The following is an 18,901-nucleotide window of genomic DNA, read 5'->3' on the forward strand; positions in this document are numbered from 1 at the left end:
TACGAACCAACTTTATATACCATCGAGTAAAAATTCTAGAAGTAAGGCGCGATTTACCGAATTTTGCCCTTACGTAAATTTATATATAGATACCTTTACATCGCGCAGCTAAACTCCGGTGTGGGTAAACTCCGATGTTGGTAAACTCCGATGTTTTGCTAGGTGATTTATACACGGCGTGAGGAGCAGCAACGGAGATGAACTTGTCCATTTGACGTTATTTGTTTTTGACGAATGAAAGTTGTTATATTTTCTTGCCAGAATTCTTATGGATCAACAGAAACCACCAGCGTCAGCTCCATGACAGTCGATGACTTGGTTTGGCACACAACAGGCCGCACGTTACCCAATATTGAAGTAAGGCCAACTTATCTTTGTCACAACTTGTGTCATATCATTATGTTTTTAATTGTACACTAACATTGTTTAAAATCCAACATTTTCAGCTTCAAATAGTTGATAAAGAAGGATGTCCCGTAGAAGTCGGTGAAGAGGGAGAGATATGGGTACGAAGTCCAGTTGCGTTCAGAGGTTACTATGGTGATATTGAGAAAACAAAACAGACGATCACTGAAAACGGATGGATTAAAATGGGGTACTATCACAACTTTACTATTATTTATTATGATTTTCAGCTCTTTGGGCCCTTAGGCGGGACCAGTAGACTGTTTTTACAGAATAATATAATCTACTTATCATAGGCATTTGGAAATATATGAAAGTAAAATGTTCTGTATTGTAAATTATCAAAACCCACTTAGGTTAATTATGTGAAGCACACCTTAGAATGAATGTGCAGTAGGCATATATCAAATAATTAAAAAGAATTGTGCATGTAAATTATTATTAATTTCAGAGATATTGGTAAGCTAAGTGCAGATGGCTACCTGACAATACTTGGTAGAATTAAGGTACATATACATATACAGTATTATGTACTGTATTATCGTTTCAATAGTTCCTTATGTTACCAGTAAGAAGTTGCAAAGTAATCACGTCGTCGTGGTCCACACGGTAAATACAGACACTCGGCAATTACACACATTTTACACGCGCGACAACCACGGGCTATGGTAGTACATGATATGTAGTCAGTACTGTATTTCTCACAGGCTAACAGTAATATTTTCATTGTCAGGACATAATTATCAGAAGCGGTTTCAATATCCATCCATCAGAAGTGGAGAGTTTAGTAATAACTCATCCAGCCGTAAACATTGCCCAGGTAAATGCTTGGTTCCCATTATTAACCAATCACAAGCGATGAATTATTCGAACTGTCATTGTCATTGGTCAACACGTTTGCGTTGCGCTTACGTCCTTGCGTTACGTCCTAGTGGGAACCAAGCTATATAAGTGATGATAACGTTATTCATGTTTCTGCACATACAGTATACCAATATGTTGTTCTCCAGAGCGCGGAAAGATTCTTTGGAAAACAAACCCAATGTTTACAATTATTATCATAAAAAAATACTCTATGCTGAAATACATTGTAAAATGTTTTTTTTCTAACACAGGTTATACCAATTCCAGATTACAGGATCGGTGAAGATGTATGTGCATGTGTTACGTACGTATGTTTGAATTTCTACCAAAACTGGAATTTGTTTATATAATTAAACGAATATAATTATTTGACATTATTGTCAACAGTTTCGTATGATTATGAATTCTTTTAAAAAAGAAAAACATTTACTTTATTATTTCAGATTAAATGAAGGTTGCAATGTCACCGAAGAAGAACTGAAAACTTTCTTCGAAGGAAAGGTAGGTCCTATTAACCTCAAGTAATATTAAATAAACACAAGAAATCAAGATTCATTGAAATTCAAATATTTTTATTTTGTTATTTTTTAAATTTATTTTATCATTTATTGTATACAAAATTTAACTTTTGATAAACCAATTATCAAGTAGGCCTACTCGCTTGTAACGTTTTCGCTATTTCAATAGCCTTAATCACGCAAATGACTCTGTGATGACCTTCTGTCATTCGTCATGGCTCAGTCGCCATCACTCGCCCGATGTTTAGCTTTCTGCCCCCCTCCCCCACCCCTCTCGATGCTCAAGTGAGTACAGTACTTGATAATTGGTTTATCGAAAGTTAAATTTTGTATACACAATTTTAACTTATTAAATTTGACAATAATTATCAATTTTTTTTTTTTTTTCAGATGTCGGATTTAATCCAGCCGTCTTACTTTCTAATCTTTGGATCTTTCCCAGTTGGCGCTTCAGGAAAGGTGATGTATGGCCTACACATGTGTTTCCTCAAGGCTTAGCTAATACAACAAAAGTACATTAAACTTAAAGATATATCTGGAAAATCGATAATAGATCAATCACTATATATTATTATTTACCATGCCACTATTGTGTGAAACAATAAACTTGATAAAGATATTTAAAACGTATTTCCCGTAATTAATAAAAGATCTGTTGTAGAGTGTTAATTTGATTCGCTCTCTTTTTGTCAATGAATGTAGTAGGACTAAAATTAGACCATAGCGTCAGCTTTGATCATAGAACATTACTAATGTAATTTAAAATCACAAAATCATGTTTTTTTTACAGGTGCATCGTAAGAAGCCACCCGATTCCCAGTGCTGTATCTCCACATACTATCTATTTCCGAAGTATAAAAGGAATATTTGGTAATACAGCATCTCATTCATATCACATGTGGTGCCTGTATCATGTAAGGTTAAGGGTTCGGTTACTACTCTAGTAAGCGCTGTACTGTTGGCTGCCGTGGGTCCGGCCGTAGACGTATAGGTTAAGCGTAATATTTAAGTAGTGCAGTCAGCCACGGTCAAAATATTAACAGAAAGAAGACAAACTTGCATTTATTTATGATTCTTTCAATTTTTTATTTCAGAATCTCTAGTCCATAGAAAGTAAAATTACATATAAATTAATAAAAAATAAATAAGACTACTATCTACTACTCATCTCAGGATGGCATTCCACGTGTAGGCCGAGAGCATCTTTGACTTATATAAGACATTGCCTATAATCGTTGAGACTAAAACATTTTCACTTGAATTGAGTCTACACATCAAGCCATATATCGATTTTCTTAAAAATTTATAGAGAAGGAATTCTACATTCTGTAAACATGGGGCTGGCACTACAATGTCGAGGACATTGCAACAGCATTCTTAAACCATTATTGTAGCATAAGTGCTAGAGAGATCGCATTCAAGAACGAATGGTAGCCAGAGAACTGTTTTGAAACACTTTTGTACGGTTTGTTAAGTAATCCCATATTTAACATAAGTAATTAGTTAATTAACATATTTAAATAGGCCTATTCATTCTATTTTGGTAGCCTACTATCCGTATATTTAGTTATTTATTGTATAAATTCTTCATTTTTATTCACAAACATACGGTCCATTCTTCATTAGGTTATATGCATTATCATGCATATAACCTCTTGATTCTGTCAGGATCTTTATTTATTTATTTATTTATTCTTTCCTTAGCACTATTTTGTCCGTCAATTATCTTGATAAGTTTCAGTTTCATCTAGCTAAGTCAATTTTTCAGAGTATATTCCTTATGGCCAGGAATCGATGTGGTTATGTTTTCATGGTGCGCAATCATAAATTACGCTGTCTACGCGCGATTTAACGAAATCACGTTTGTAATCATATCTTCACCACATATATTTTTTTTTCGCCACTTCTATACGATAAGGAACTAATTGAATGTTGATGATTATGTTTTAATAATTGATATTCATTCAAATGATTTTCAAAATAAAGCTTGTTATAATGTAAGCCTCCAATTTATAATTTAATTACATTCAGAATACTCATATGTCGTCATTTTAATACCATTAATCTTTCCTAAGTGACATTGGGCCTACAACGGATGTGTATTTGCTTTTCGTAACGTAATTAACCAATGGCAACCGTTCACATTTATGCTGGTGTACCGAGCCCAAGTATACTCCAGAGAACTATAGACTATAAACGCTAGTCAACTAGCCTGAGAAGACTATAAAGAAGTGATTCCAACATCTTCTATAGAAGACAATAACTACCATGTCCAGTAGTCATTAAGTTAATTAATTAATTGATATGTCGTGGGTTTAATTTTAAATGTATATATGCTGGCTAATCATCAGGAATAGTCCTGAACAGGGAGATGAGCGCCCCTGCCCACCGATGAGTTTCGGGATCCCTTTGATTCGGAGAGAGAGAGTACACGTCAGGGTCCCTACCTAGGGTTACAGGTCTCAGGTTTTTAGTTTTTTTAATCAATTAGTGTTCCATGACCTTCTCATCAAAATTAATGTCTCTCATTGTTGTGCTATGTCAACAAAATGTCAATGACGGCGAAATGTCCCCAATAATGGGGATAGCTATGCAAACAAGTAACAAGTAACAAGTAGTAAAAAAATACATATATAAAATACTATTGTATTTTCACTTGAATTGAGTCTACACATCAAGCCATATATTGATTTTCTTTAAAATTCATAGAGAATGAATTCTACATTCTGTAACATGAGACTGGCACTACAATGTCGAGGCCTTTGCAACAACATTCTTAATCCATTGTTGTAGCATACCTGCTGGGGAGATCGCATTCAAGAATGAATGGTAGAGAAGTGTTTTCGAACACATTAGGCATAGAACATTAATTCTAAACCGCCCGGTAATATACTGCTGAAATTTAATTAATTCATTTGAAACGATAAAGATGAGGAAATAAGAACGAGACTCGAACCCGGAACCTTCTGCTTGATATGCAGATGTCCTAACTATTAGACCACTGGGGCTTTCATGGTATAGTTCAAACCCAATTGGATAGCGACTCTTTAACATTCTCGGCGTGGTACGGTGGAACAGCACTAGTCCCTCATATTAGTGTTTACCTACCGACCGACCGACCAACCGAAATTGCTGAAAATGTTTAAAAATGTTGAATTTAAAAAAAAACATTTATATTTGCCTCCAAGTATTAATATCCAATGTCAAAATAAAGAAAAAATATGAATATAAGGTAGAGTTTACCAACCGACCGACATCGTGAGCTAGAGAGTCGGACGGGACAAACTCACCACGGAATGTAATCTAAGAACACGAACAAGCAAGAAACTAAACTAAAGACGCATTAATATGTTAAAATCTAAGGTTATATTATTAGATTAAAGTAAATATTATCTACAATAAAACAAGATCTGAAACAAATTTAATACATACAATTCATACATAATTTGTAAACATGATTGTAATATCAAGTTGCCTAACAAAGGTTTGTACAAAGTACCATTAACAAATCAAATTAGGCCTATGGAGTGAAGTGGTTAAAAAAAAATAAAAACACTGGCTCGTACAAAACTGTTTACCAAAATGCGAACCCTAACTTATGTTTTATTAATGGATACACAACAGCTTTCCATTTTGCACTGAGAGCAATCAGCATATGAACATTTTCTATAATTTGAAAAGCTAATGGAGCTAGTTTTGTGTTTAATCAAGTAGTTTAGTAGCCTTGAAAATCACGTCATGAAACAGTTCGTTTTTGTCATCATCTTTCAAGTTCATCACCAGTAGTATATTACGTAATCGTCACTTGTTGTTGCTTTTACTCATTTTGAGCCATTATCCTAATTATTTGGTTGAAAGTGAAAAATTAATTAATCTTTGTCAAATGAATCTTGATTCAGATTGTCAGTGCCACCATCAGCACTTACTACTATTAGCAATCTCTAAAAGTAGATAGGATTTAAATTGTTGCAGAATTGGTATAAGCATTCTGTGTAGTGCATGGGCATTATCATTTAAAGTTAAACATCTTCACTTCTTTTCATTTTGGTTTTGCTGACACAGTTCTCAACTTGTATATAAGAAGTTGAGAAAGGAGACATTGTACACTGACGATAAATCTTGATTGCTGTATGATTTATTTGTGTTTGATAATAACTGGAAAATACAATTTTTGAGTTAAGGAGTTATGAACAAATTTGGAAATCTGGAAATATTGATTATTCAACAGTGAAACAAATATGTTTAGATCATTACAATAAAAAATTTGGGAATCGTAAAAAGTGACTGCAAATTTGAGGTGAAAAGAGTCCATTCATCGACTGGCTTTGGTTAATAATAAGTAATAATGCAGTAACTTTTAGAAAGTGAAGATTGAGTAAACTTTGATGCCGGTTGATAATGAATTGAGCAAATACAGAAAAATGTGATCAATGGAAACAACTCTAAAGACTGAACCAATTGGTGACATTGCTGTTCTACATTTGTGACTATTCTCTTAACTATTACAATATTTTAGAAACAATAATCACATTTCTTCACTTTTCATTTGCACGCATAGAAGATGGATTTAAATTTCACAGAAGAAAGCTGGGTGGCTGTCAAAGTTGGATGTGGCATTTCTATAACTGGCTTCATTCTGAACATTCTAGGTCTTATAGTCATCAACAGAGTTACATCAATGCGTTGGAGTACTCGCTGGTTTATTTTCAGCCAATCGCTTATCGATGCAATTGGATGTTTTATTTATTTTCTGCATATTGTCTTAATCGATCCACTTGGCCTGAAAGTTTACTGCAAAGTATTTGCCTTCAACTGGAGTATATCAGCAGTTTCTACTGTTAATTTAATTTTTATTACAATAGAGAGGTACTTTGCTATTATGAAGCCATTTTGGTTTGAGATTAATTACACACCAAAACGAACATTGTTAATGATAGTATCTGCGTGGATTATTGGTTTCCTGTTGAACCCACAGGTTGTGGTGTATGTCCCAATTCAGATGGAATATGAAGTAGTATGTGGCATAACAGATCTGATAATCTTTTATCCTATATCTGGATCTATCTTCCTATTGATGTTTATATCAACTCTACTAACAATGGCTTTCGTGTATGGTAGTATTATCCGTGAACTCCGTCTCAAACGGCAGGTTGTTTTACCTATAAGTACAGCAGCACCTTCACCACCATCAATCCATGTTAAAACTCTCAAAGTGTGTTTAGCCGTAAGCACCGCTTACATTCTTTGTTTTTTACCAGTACTTGTATTTACATTACTGTTTGCCTCTGAAATAGATCTCGGCACATACATTGGAATGATAGGTGCAGACTTCTCAATTTTGAATTATATTGTGAATCCAGTTATTTACACACTTTCCTTAAAGCAGTTTCGCACTGAAATACTAAAATGTTTGTCGTTCAGTGTTTTCAGAATTTCTCCAGATCAATCTATTAATACCATAACAGCTGATACAAACTTAAAGGTCATTGATGTTTGAAGACTCATTTGACATAATGCTCTTGATCTTTGCTATGACAATATACTGTACTAGTACTGCACTATATAACCTGAAAAATAATAATACCATACTATAGAAACGTATGCCTAACACGATAAGTTCACTGTCTATTCTCTGTTGTGTTGTACTTGATGCTTCGGCTATATTGGCTTAAATAAAAAAATACTATATAGGCCTATACCAGCGAAAAGTCCTTTATTAGACAATTGTCAAGATAATGAAAGGACGAAAAAGAAATTAAATAATCGAACATCACTTTGTCGTGGATGGAGAGGGAAGAAGTAGAATTACACAATTAATAAATACCCTATTGAAATTAAATCATTGAAAGAAGCAATTAAATTGCAATTTTGATAAAAAATGTTATTAAAGACTCAACGTATGTACTGTTTCAATAATTTGATAGAGTATGGTTTACATATAAAAAAGTCGCCCAACCGAGATTCGAACCCGGGCCTTCTGCTTGATATGCAGATGTCCTAACCATTAGACCACTGGGGCTTTCATGGTATAGTTCAAACCCCATTGGATACCGACTCTTTAACACTCTCGGCGTGGTGTACGGCGGAACAGCACTAGTCGCTGTATTGTACGCACGCGCACCAGAGATCAAATTGATACGCCCTCATCTATCAGTATTTTTATTCACGAAGCGGGATCTCCGGGTTCGAATCTCGGTTGGAGCATTCTCACAGATTTCCTCATCTTATCGTTTCAAAATTAATTAATTAAATTTCAGTATATCACCGGGCGGTTTAGGAATTAATGTATATGCCTATTGTGTTTATATATATAAAAAGTATCTCTTCGGAGATCCCGCTTCGTGAATAAAATACTGAAAGATGAGAGCGTATCAATTTGATCTCTGGTGCGCGTGCGTACAATTAAGGGATTAGTGCTGTTTCGCCGTACCACGCCGAGAATGTTAAAGAGTCGTTATCAAATCAAATTCAAATTCAAATTCAAATATTCTTTATTCATCCTCGACCTCAATCATGAAAATATACAACAACAATATATGAGAACATAAAAAAGATGAAAAGGAAACACATAAAAACTCAAAAGAGCTTGATTAGTTGTGTCCCCCTATGTCCCTAACTAGCCTAAAAAACTAAAACATAAATAATAAAAAAAAGCTAAATCCTGCAACAAGTATTATTTTTAAAATTATTTGTAAAATGATAATAAATGTTCTTTAAACAATGATTTAAATATATATATTGATTTGGTACTTTGTAGTTCGTAATTCAAGTCATTCCACAATTTGGGTCCCACACATGACACAGTAAAACTATAGTAGAAGTACGATTACGTTTTCTGAGTCTCATTTTGTCTTTAGATCTTGTATTATAATTATGGTAAGAACCATTTTTTATAAAGAGCGATGAAAAACGCACGTCCTGATTAGTAGTAACATTATACATGAAAAGCCCAATTTGGTACTTATTGATATCCGCAATTTTAAGAAGTTTAAATTTATAGAAACATTCAGTCATTGAATCATTAAACTTTGACCATGTTATAGCTCGTAATGCCCTTTTCTGGAGTTTAAATAACTCATCTAAATAACTTGGAAATGTGCTACACCATATTATGTTGCAATAATTTAATACTGGTTCAATGAGTGATTTGTATATTGTCCAGAGAGCATAGGTTGGTAAAAAATGTCTTACTTTATATAGTATGCCTACATATCGAGATATTTTCCTAGCTGTAACATTGATGTGGTTCTTATATGCGAGAAATTCATCAATATGTACTCCAAGGAATTTAGTCGATTTAACTCTATCTATTCTTTTATTGTTGACATAAATATTAACATTCTCTAAATTACTTGGATTTCGCTGATTGCGGAAAATTATGTAATTAGTTTTTTTAACGTTGATTGATAGTTTATTGCACATGAACCAATCCGAAACATTTTTTAGTTCACCATTAACTAGTTCTATGAGCGTATCCAAGTTTTCGTGAGATGCAGATATGTTTGTGTCGTCAGCAAATAAACAAAAGATAACGAGTTTGAGCAATTAAATACATCGTTAATGTACAAAATAAAAAGTAGAGGCCCCAGAATTGAACCCTGTGGTACACCGCAATTTATATCCATCAAACACGAACTTGTGTTATCAATAGACGTAAATTGTTTCCTTCCATTAATATAGTTTCTAAACCATTTAAGGGCCGTGCCTCTTATGCCATAGTGTTCCAATTTTTTAAGAAGTATATCATGGTTGATGGTGTCAAACGCTTTTGACAAATCAATAAATATTCCGATGGTATTTTTTTTCTTATCAAGCGCATCGGTTATTCGTTCAACCAGATCTATAACGGCCATAAAAGTAGAACTGTTTTTTCTGAAACCTTATTGTGCATTATTAAGGATGTTAAACTTTGTGATATAATTATTTACTCTAATTTGAACAATTTTTTCAAGAATTTTTGAAGCGGTAGGCAGAATAGAGATCGGCCTATAATTACTGACGTCACTTTTATTGCCAGATTTAAAAATTGGAACTACTCTAGCTACTTTCATACTATCAGGGACCATGCCTGTCTCAAGAGAGAGGTTAAAGATATGTACAAGAGGAGATGCCACAGCAGCAATAATATGTTTTAGAATGCGATTACTTAAGTTATCAACACCTTCTGAATTTGAATTTTTGATTTGCTTAACTATTTCAATGACCTCTTCTTCATTCGTAGGATTGAAAAATATGGATTGGGATTGACTCTCTTTCATATATTGTTTAAAGTCAGAATTGTTTACATTTGGTATTTTGTTTGCTAATTCATTTCCAATGTTGGAGAAGAAGTCATTAAAAGCGTCAGACATACCTTTTGGATCACATACCAAAGTTTTATTACTATGATTAATTACCTCTTTGGCTTAACACTCGATTTTTTTCTATTTAGAACTTCATTTAAAACTTTCCATGTTTGCTTTGAATCGTGTCGAGCTGCATCCAGTTTTTTGGAATAATATTGTTTTTTCCGAATTCTAATTAAATGAGTTAATTTATTTTTGTACTTTTTATATATATTTTTTAATAATTGTGTTGGGTTTTTAAGGTATTTTTTATAAAGTTTATTTTTCTTTTTTATTGAAATCAAAATTCCTGTTGTGATCCATGGTTTTTTCTTTGTATTACCATTTGGCTTATTACTTTTTGTAGGTATGTTATTATCTATGAGATTGGATAGTTTTTTTAATAAATAGGTTATATGATGTATTAAAATCTGTGCATAAATATAGTTCACCCCAATCCTCATTAGAAATAGCAATAAGCAAGTTATTTAATGTTGTATCATTAATTATTTTTTGTTTTGTAATTGGAGCTTGTGTGTTAGTATTTAATGACAAGTGTGTTGTCATGAAAATGGGTAGATGATCGGTAATGTCAGTGACTATTACTCCACAATGCGAAATGTTATCATCATTCGTAATAATATTATCTAAAATTGTAGCAGAAGACTATCTTATTCTGTTGGGTAAGTTGATTAATGGATTAAAAGATGTTGAGTAAATAATGTTTGTGAATTCCTGTGTTGTTTTTTGAATGTCATATTTTAATAAGTCTTGATTAAAATCTCCTAAGATATAGCAGTTTTTGTTTTCGCGATTAAGTTTATGTAAGATTTCTTCCAGATCAGAGTTAAATGAGTTGACGTTTGAATTTGGTGGTCGATACAACATACCTACAATAGTATTTTTGCCGTTTGTGTTTATTATTTCTAGAAAAAGTGAATCAATGGAGTTATCATTAAATACGAAATCATCACGTGTTACGGTGTTGATTTGTTCTTTTAAATATAGACAAACTCCACCACCGACTCTACCTTCTCTATTACAAGTGTACATATTGTATCCATTGATATTTAATAAGTCAATTGGCGTGTTCTTATTTATCCAGGTTTCCGAGAAACCAAGTACATCAAACGCACGACCTATGGTATCTAACATAATGCTAATTTCGTCGAAGTGTTTTGGAAGACTACGTGCATTCATGTGTAACGTTGTAAAGATACCATCGTTATCAATTTGCGCCTGTAGCTCATTTAGTTGTGTTGGAGTGAAATATTTGCATAAACCAGCCTCGTCACTTTCAAAGCAATCTAAGGAATGTGTAGGACTGGATTTATTTTCATATTGAGTCGTGCTCATAAAGTAGTATTGGAAAAGAACAAAATACTATCAATTCACCAAAGCTGTTAAGCAAAATGGCGTTCAAATAAATGACTAAAAACCGGCAGGTTAGCAATACAATGATAAAAAAAAAAACACAATTTACAATAAAAGAATCACAATAAAGCACACACACCAAACAGTTAATGCCGTCTATAATGTATACAATAGTTAAAATTCTGGTTTCAGGGCAAAAACAAGAAATCTCACAATTTCACATTTAATGTACTACCACACGGTAAATTAGGTGGAATGCAGTTCTTCTTATTATTCTTAGTTAGTACATGTATGCGTCCATCTTGGGTCCAGACTGCGGTCAAGACGGAATTATGCTGGGTTTTGATGGTTCTTAACAATTTCATCCTTTTCATTGTTAGGTTCTCGTGTATAAAGGTATCGGTACCTTTCAGTTTTCTTTTTGCTTTATAAACTTCATTTCTTTTATTGTATTGAGCGAACTTCACAATAACTCCCCGGGGCTTGCCGTTACTTGGTTTCTTGGGGCCTAGTCTGTGACTCCTATCAATGTCATTATGATTCACCGTAAGGTTCATCTTAGAACTAAATAATTGTGTAACAATATTATCGGTATTCTCACCTACTTTCTCCTCCAGTCCGTGTATCACCAAACAGTTCCTCCTGGAATATTGTTCACTTTCATCCAGTGATTCCCTAATGTCCTCGATTTCCTGTTCCATTTTCTTCATGCGATCATTCGACTCGTCAAGTTCAAATCTAAGAGCATCCATTGTGGCTTTACTAACAATTTGCATAATATGCTCAGCCAGTTGGTCCTTGATCATCGATGTTATTTGTTTCGCTAAGTTATCCAATATGTCCGATTTGCCATCAAATAAGAGTTTCAATTCAGATTGGATAATGCCAGCGATTTCCTTAGAGTCTATGTCGCAATTGGACTTATCTAACTTATCTTCAAGGCAAGGGATGCCTTTTCCTTCAGCCTCTTTTTGGTTACGACGTGGCCTGGCTGCAGGCGAATCGTCCCTCTGTCCTCCCTTTGGCTTACCACCGCCCATGTTGCGGGCAAATAAAACACTGAAATCGAGTAAACAAAATTCCTTGAGGTAAATGAACAATAGTAAACGTAGGTTGCGACTATGTGTAACAATGCATTCAGCTGGTGTGACACGTGAAATGTTTGATTTCCAGGAGCGATTATTCGACACGTCTTACTCGCATCGCTTCTCGATCTGTAAAAAAAATCGAGTTTGAACAATACCATGAAAGCCCCAGTGGTCGAATGGTAAGGACAGCTGCAAACGGACCTTCTGCTTGATATGCAGATGTCCTAACCATTAGACCACGATAAGGGCTTATAACGAATAAGAATATTTATATCTATGTTAAGAGAGGAAACGTTTTTAAACAGTTTTACTGTATAATATGAGTATCAGTATATAATATATCACGTCACAACAAAAATATAAACAATGATGACATGTTATACAGTACTTTATGCTTAATTATGTATGTTTTTTTGAGAATGTAAATAAAAAAAGAATAATAAAAACAGCTATGTTAAAGTGAAAATATATATTATAACATTATAAATTATTATTAAAAACTCATCACGGAATGGACACACATTGAGAAGCAAGGAACAATTAAATTGAAGACGCATTTAATGTGTTGTTTCTAAGTTGCATTATTGGATTAAGTAAGGTTTATGACATGGTAAAAAAAGATCTGAAACAAATTATATATAACCTATAAACATAATTGCTTAAGAACGGTTCAAAATACCATTAGCTAAATCTTAAGACTTTGGAGTGAAGTGGTGTTTAGAAAAAAATACTGACTCGTACAAAACTGTTGTACTTCACAGTCACTACAACAGTTAGCTTTATTAATTGATACACAGCTTTCAATTTCCATTTGGCATGTGAACTTTGTTATAATTTGAAAGCCAAATGTCTAATTACGTCATAAAAACTGTTTTTGTTTCAATTAGGACGTTCGCTATTGTCATTATCTTTCAAGTTCATCACCCTTAGTATTGTACGTGATCGTCACTTAGTATTTTTGTTGATTTTACTAATTTTGATCCATTATCCTAATTATTTGTTGAAGGTGGCAAATTGATTAATCTTTGTCATATTGACCTTGATCGTCATTGTATTGAGATGCGAAATCCGGCAGTGCCATCACAAGCATTTATTGCTAATTTATAGGTTCATGATTGTACTAATAACAATCTCTACGTAGATATAATTTAAGATTGTTGATAAATTGGTATAATACATTCTGTGTAGTAATAGGCCTACATCATATAAAGCAAAAACGTCTTCAATTTTCTTTTTTTTTTTTTTCTACAGAAAGATGCCGACATACTTGTATCTTGTATAAGAAGTTGAGAAATGAGACATTGTACACTGACGATCAATCTTGATTGTTAAATGCTGTTTATTTTGTGTAATAACGAGAAGATATACTTTGTGACCTGGGCCTGTTTCTGCTGCAACTGCTCAAAATAAGGTATAAAAATACGGTATAAAATACGATATTTTTTATACCGTATTTTTTAGTACCCCGTTTCTGCTAACAATACTTCTTGGGTGGTCGTGTTAAATTTCATCTTTTTTACCCAAATTGCCATTCATTTATTTGATCGATAATTAAAAGTCGCAATAAAGGAAATTTTACGTCTCACTTTCAACAGCCTAGCCCTAGTGATAGAGATGTTGTGAGAGCACAGAAAACATCGTAATGGGGACAATTAATTCGTTCCCTCCCCGAGTTTTTGTATTTTACAATGTTGTACTACTTTCGCAGGCTCTTCAGCTTTGAGTTTACTTGCTTTGGAGACAAGTCTATTCCATACTCCTGCTTTATTTTTTTAGAAATGTCTTTATAAATGTGGTTGTCCCTTTTATTACCTTTTAGTTGGCCAGACATTTTAGCTTCCCCACACACATTTATTTAGTAAAACTGTGACGTCTTCGCTCCACATTTTCGCCGAATATATCTATACACGTGTCTAAAGCAGCTGACAGCGACAGAAAATAAAAACACGAATGTTGACCTTTTGTCATGTAAAAAAAAAATACGGTATTTTTTATTGGCAGCAGAAACGGGTACAAAAAAATACGGTATAAATTTGTAAATACCGTATTTTATCCACAAATTTTGTGGGGAAAATACGGTATACAAAATACGGTATATTTTTTATGAGCGCAGTTTCTGCTGCCAAAAATATACCGTATACGGTATTCAAAAAATACCGTATAATATACGGTATTTAGTTGGCAGCAGAAACAGGGCCAGAGACAATTGGCTCTGAAAAGGGATACCGGTAGTAAGACGAAGAATAACTTAAACTTGACCTGATAGATTATTTCAGTATAGGCCTACATACATAACAAGATCATTTTTCTCTTGCGAATTGGTGCTTCGACTATTAGGCTCTACCGACTATTAGCTTAAGTAAAAAATCATTAATACCAGCTGATGCTAATTATTGTTTACTATAATATTCAACAGCGAAACAACACTTTCTAGAAACTTAGACCTGGCAGTTTGGAGCTTCACTTCTGCATCAGCAGGTTTCATGTGTATTTGTCTCGGTTGTGTAGTACCTTGATGACTTTGACTTCAGATAATAAATCTGTCTGTCACACCAAAGATATCATTATATTTCTTTAGTACCTGTACGGAATGTGATCAATGGAAAACTGAACCAGTTAGACATATACATACAAATACAAATATTGAAATCACACACACAGCTGTGGCTATTCTCCCAACTATTATATTTAAAGTTCATAAACATTTATTTGTTTACAATAGTAATTCTTCTTTCGTATTTCGATGTATTTAAATTTCACAGAAGAAACATGGGTGGCTGTCAAAGTTGGATGTGGCATTTCTGTAACTCGATTCATTCTGAACATTCTAGCTCTTATAGTCATCAACAGAGTTACATCAATGCGTTCGAGTACTCGCTGGTTTATTTTTAACCAATCATTTATCGACTCAATTGGATGTTTAGTTTTTTTCTTGAATAATGCCTTAATCGATCCACTTGGCTTCTACTGTTAATTTAATTTTTGTTACAATAGAGAGGTACTTTGCTATTATGAAGCCATTATTAATTACACACCAAAACGAACATTGATAATGATAATATCTGCATGGATTATTGGTTTCCTTATTAATCCACAGGCTGTGTTGTTTGTCCCAATTCAGTTGGAACATGAGGTAATATGTGGCATAACATATCTGGTAATCTTTCATCATATATGTGGATCCATCTTCATATTATTGTTTCTATCATGGCTTTTGGTAGCATTATCCATGAACTTCGTTTTAAGCACTGCTTATATCCTATGTTTTGTACCAATACTTGTATTTACATTACTGTATGTCTCGGCACATACATCGGAATGATAAGTGCAGACTTTTCAATATTAAATTATATTGTAAATCCGGTTATTTACACACTTTCCTTAAAGCAGTTTCGCATCGAGTTGGACGTTTACAAAATCTCTCCAGATGAGTACATTGATACTGTACCCATAACAACTGACATAATGTTCTAGAAACTTTAACCTGATAAAGTTCATTTCTGTAGCAGCAGGTTTCATGGTCATTTTACCTGACCGGATAAAGTTCATTTCTGTAGCAGCAGGCTTCATGGTCATTTTACCTGACCGGATAAAGTTCATTTCTGTAGCAGCAGGCTTCATGGTCATTTTACCTGACCGGATAAAGTTCATTTCTGTAGCAGCAGCAGGCTTCATGGTCATTTTACCTGACCGGATAAAGTTCATTTCTGTAGCAGCAGGCTTCATGGTCATTTTACCTGACCGGATAAAGTTTATTTCTGTAGCAGCAGGCTTCATGGTCATTTTACCTGACCGGATAAAGTTCATTTTTGTAGCAGCAGGCTTCATGGTCATTTTACCTGACCGGATAAAGTTCATTTCTGTAGCAGCAGGCTTCATGGTCATTTTACCTGACCGAATAAAGTTCATTTCTGTAGCAGCAGGCTTCATGGTCATTTTACCGGACCGGATAAAGTTCATTTCTGTAGCAGCAGGCTTCATGGTCATTTTACCTGACCGGATAAAGTTCATTTCTGTAGCAGCAGGCTTCATGGTCATTTTACCTGACCGGATAAAGTTCATTTCTGTAGCAGCAGGCTTCATGGTCATTTTACCTGACCGGATAAAGTTCATTTCTGTAGCAGCAGGCTTCATGGTCATATTACCTGACCGGATAAAGTTCATTTCTGTAGCAGCAGGCTTCATGGTCATTTTACCTGACCGGATAAAGTTCATTTCTGTAGCAGCAGGCTTCATGGTCATTTTACCTGACCGGATAAAGTTCATTTCTGTAGCAGCAGGCTTCATGGTCATTTTACCTGACCGGATAAAGTTCATTTCTGTAGCAGCAGGCTTCATGGTCATTTTACCTGACAGGATAAAGTTCATTTCTGTAGCAGCAGGCTTCATGGTCATTTTACCTGACCGGATAAAGTTCATTTCTGTAGCAGCAGGCTTCATGGTCATTTTACCTGACAGGATAAAGTTCATTTCTGTAGCAGCAGGCTTCATGGTCATTTTACCGGACCGGATAAAGTTCATTTCTGTAGCCAGCAGGCTTCATGGTCATTTTACCTGACAGGATAAAGTTCATTTCTGTAGCAGCAGGCTTCATGGTCATTTTACCTGACCGGATAAAGTTCATTTCTGTAGCAGCAGGCTTCATGGTCATTTTACCTGACAGGATAAAGTTCATTTCTGTAGCAGCAGGCTTCATGGTCATTTTACCTGACCGGATAAAGTTAATTTCTGTAGCAGCAGGCTTCATGGTCATTTTACCTGACCGGATAAAGTTCATTTCTGTAGCAGCAGGCTTCATGGTCATTTTTTCCTGTATTGCAACTTGATGCTTTGGCTATATTGACTTTGGGCTAAATTACTATAGCAATACCAGCGAAATTGGAAATACATTAGTTGTTTGACAATTTAAAACAAACAATATGGCTATATAATATAGAACAATCTATATATAAATTTACGTAAGGGCAAAATTCGGTAAATCGCGCGTTATTTCTAGAATGTTTACTCGATGGTATATAAAGTTGGTTCGTACTTTCGGTACTGATTTTAACCGCCTGATGTAACCCTGTTTACTAATTAAATTGAGTTCGATAATTAGTTATTGACGATTAAAACGAATTTAGGTTCAACGATTTTCCCCAAATAGGGGTGTTTTTTGATCGTGGTATACACTGTCTAATGGATGTCCGTCTTGATAAATACCCGCAGACGATAATGCGAGGATGCTTCGCATTTTCCTATCTCCTCCTACGATAATTGTTTTTAATGGCTGAAAACCGGTTGAACAGCTCGACTACAGCATCATAATGTTGAAGACAGGCCGATTTTCTTTAAAAAATACTATTTTGATAGATTTAATATACGTTTATACAAATGTATTGATTTGCGATGAATGGAACATTCCAATCTCTGTTCCACAAGCGTCTATTCCCTCAGGCGTCGTAAAGGCAAGTACTGTATACTCATAACAGAAATTCGATCCATTTTTTTTTTCAATCTGTGCTGCAGAGGTTGGATATAAATTTTTTTTAAACGGATAATGAGCTAGCGTTTTCACTCGCCGTATATTATGTACACATCTTTATTATTGCAGTTAAACCACCCACATCATCACCCTTCCCTCACTGGCATGTATGAGTAGCGTTGTAAAACCAGTAGAGGATAGGCCTACGGTACATCACATGCCCTAAACGCAGAACAACTTTGGTGGGTAGGGTAGGAACCAACTTAAGTATGAATTGGCTCTAATATACAATTGAAAACCATTAGGCCTACTAATTAAGTTGAGTTAGATAATTTAATATTTATTGACGATTAAATCGAATTTATGATTTTCCCCGAATAGAGGTGGTTTTCACAAATTGTTTTACATTATATAAACATATACACGTCGTAGTGATGTATCGTTACATGTACTGTACTATTTCAATCGACTATGACGGTGATAGTTTCAACAAAGTTTTAAATCGAAATGTTTTACTGTGTGTAGTGGTATATTATTTGTAAAACATGAAAACAATTAATATTTCGTTACTAAATGGATAAAGAATATATTTAAAAAGTGTTCCTCTTTGCACCCATCCTCTTCCCCATCCCTCAACACTAATGTTACATACAAAACACAAATTAAGTTTGTTTAAATTTGACTTAAACAATTGGTCTCATTTTGTGACAAGTTTCTCTTTCGGAAGCAATTCCCAGGGTGCTAATTTTAGTTGAGTACATAAATCACAGTGTCTATTTATTCGTTCCTGTAAACGACATGTATTATTGTCCTGCGGTACGTACATTTGAAATCGCCAGTTTTTTAACGCTGAAATTATTATGT

At 34.2% G+C, this 18,901-nt stretch overlaps 2 protein-coding genes across 2 annotated transcripts; both read left to right on the forward strand.

Moving 5' to 3' along the window:
• Positions 1-234: 234 nt before the first annotated feature.
• Positions 235-2,285, forward strand: LOC140043416 (medium-chain acyl-CoA ligase ACSF2, mitochondrial-like). The gene is made up of 7 exons (XM_072087928.1): positions 235-357; positions 447-595; positions 857-911; positions 1,139-1,225; positions 1,521-1,573; positions 1,713-1,770; positions 2,178-2,285. The coding sequence occupies exons 1-7, from the start codon at positions 235-237 to the stop codon at positions 2,283-2,285; spliced, it is 633 nt and encodes a 210-aa protein (XP_071944029.1).
• A 4,063-nt stretch (positions 2,286-6,348) lies between these two features.
• LOC140043427 (growth hormone secretagogue receptor type 1-like) lies at positions 6,349-7,284 on the forward strand. Its single transcript, XM_072087939.1, has one exon. The coding sequence runs from the start codon at positions 6,349-6,351 to the stop codon at positions 7,282-7,284; it is 936 nt and encodes a 311-aa protein (XP_071944040.1).
• The last annotated feature ends 11,617 nt before the right edge of the window (positions 7,285-18,901 follow it).

Source organism: Antedon mediterranea, chromosome 1 (genome assembly GCF_964355755.1).
Source record: "Antedon mediterranea chromosome 1, ecAntMedi1.1, whole genome shotgun sequence".
NCBI lineage: Eukaryota > Metazoa > Echinodermata > Crinoidea > Comatulida > Antedonidae > Antedon > Antedon mediterranea.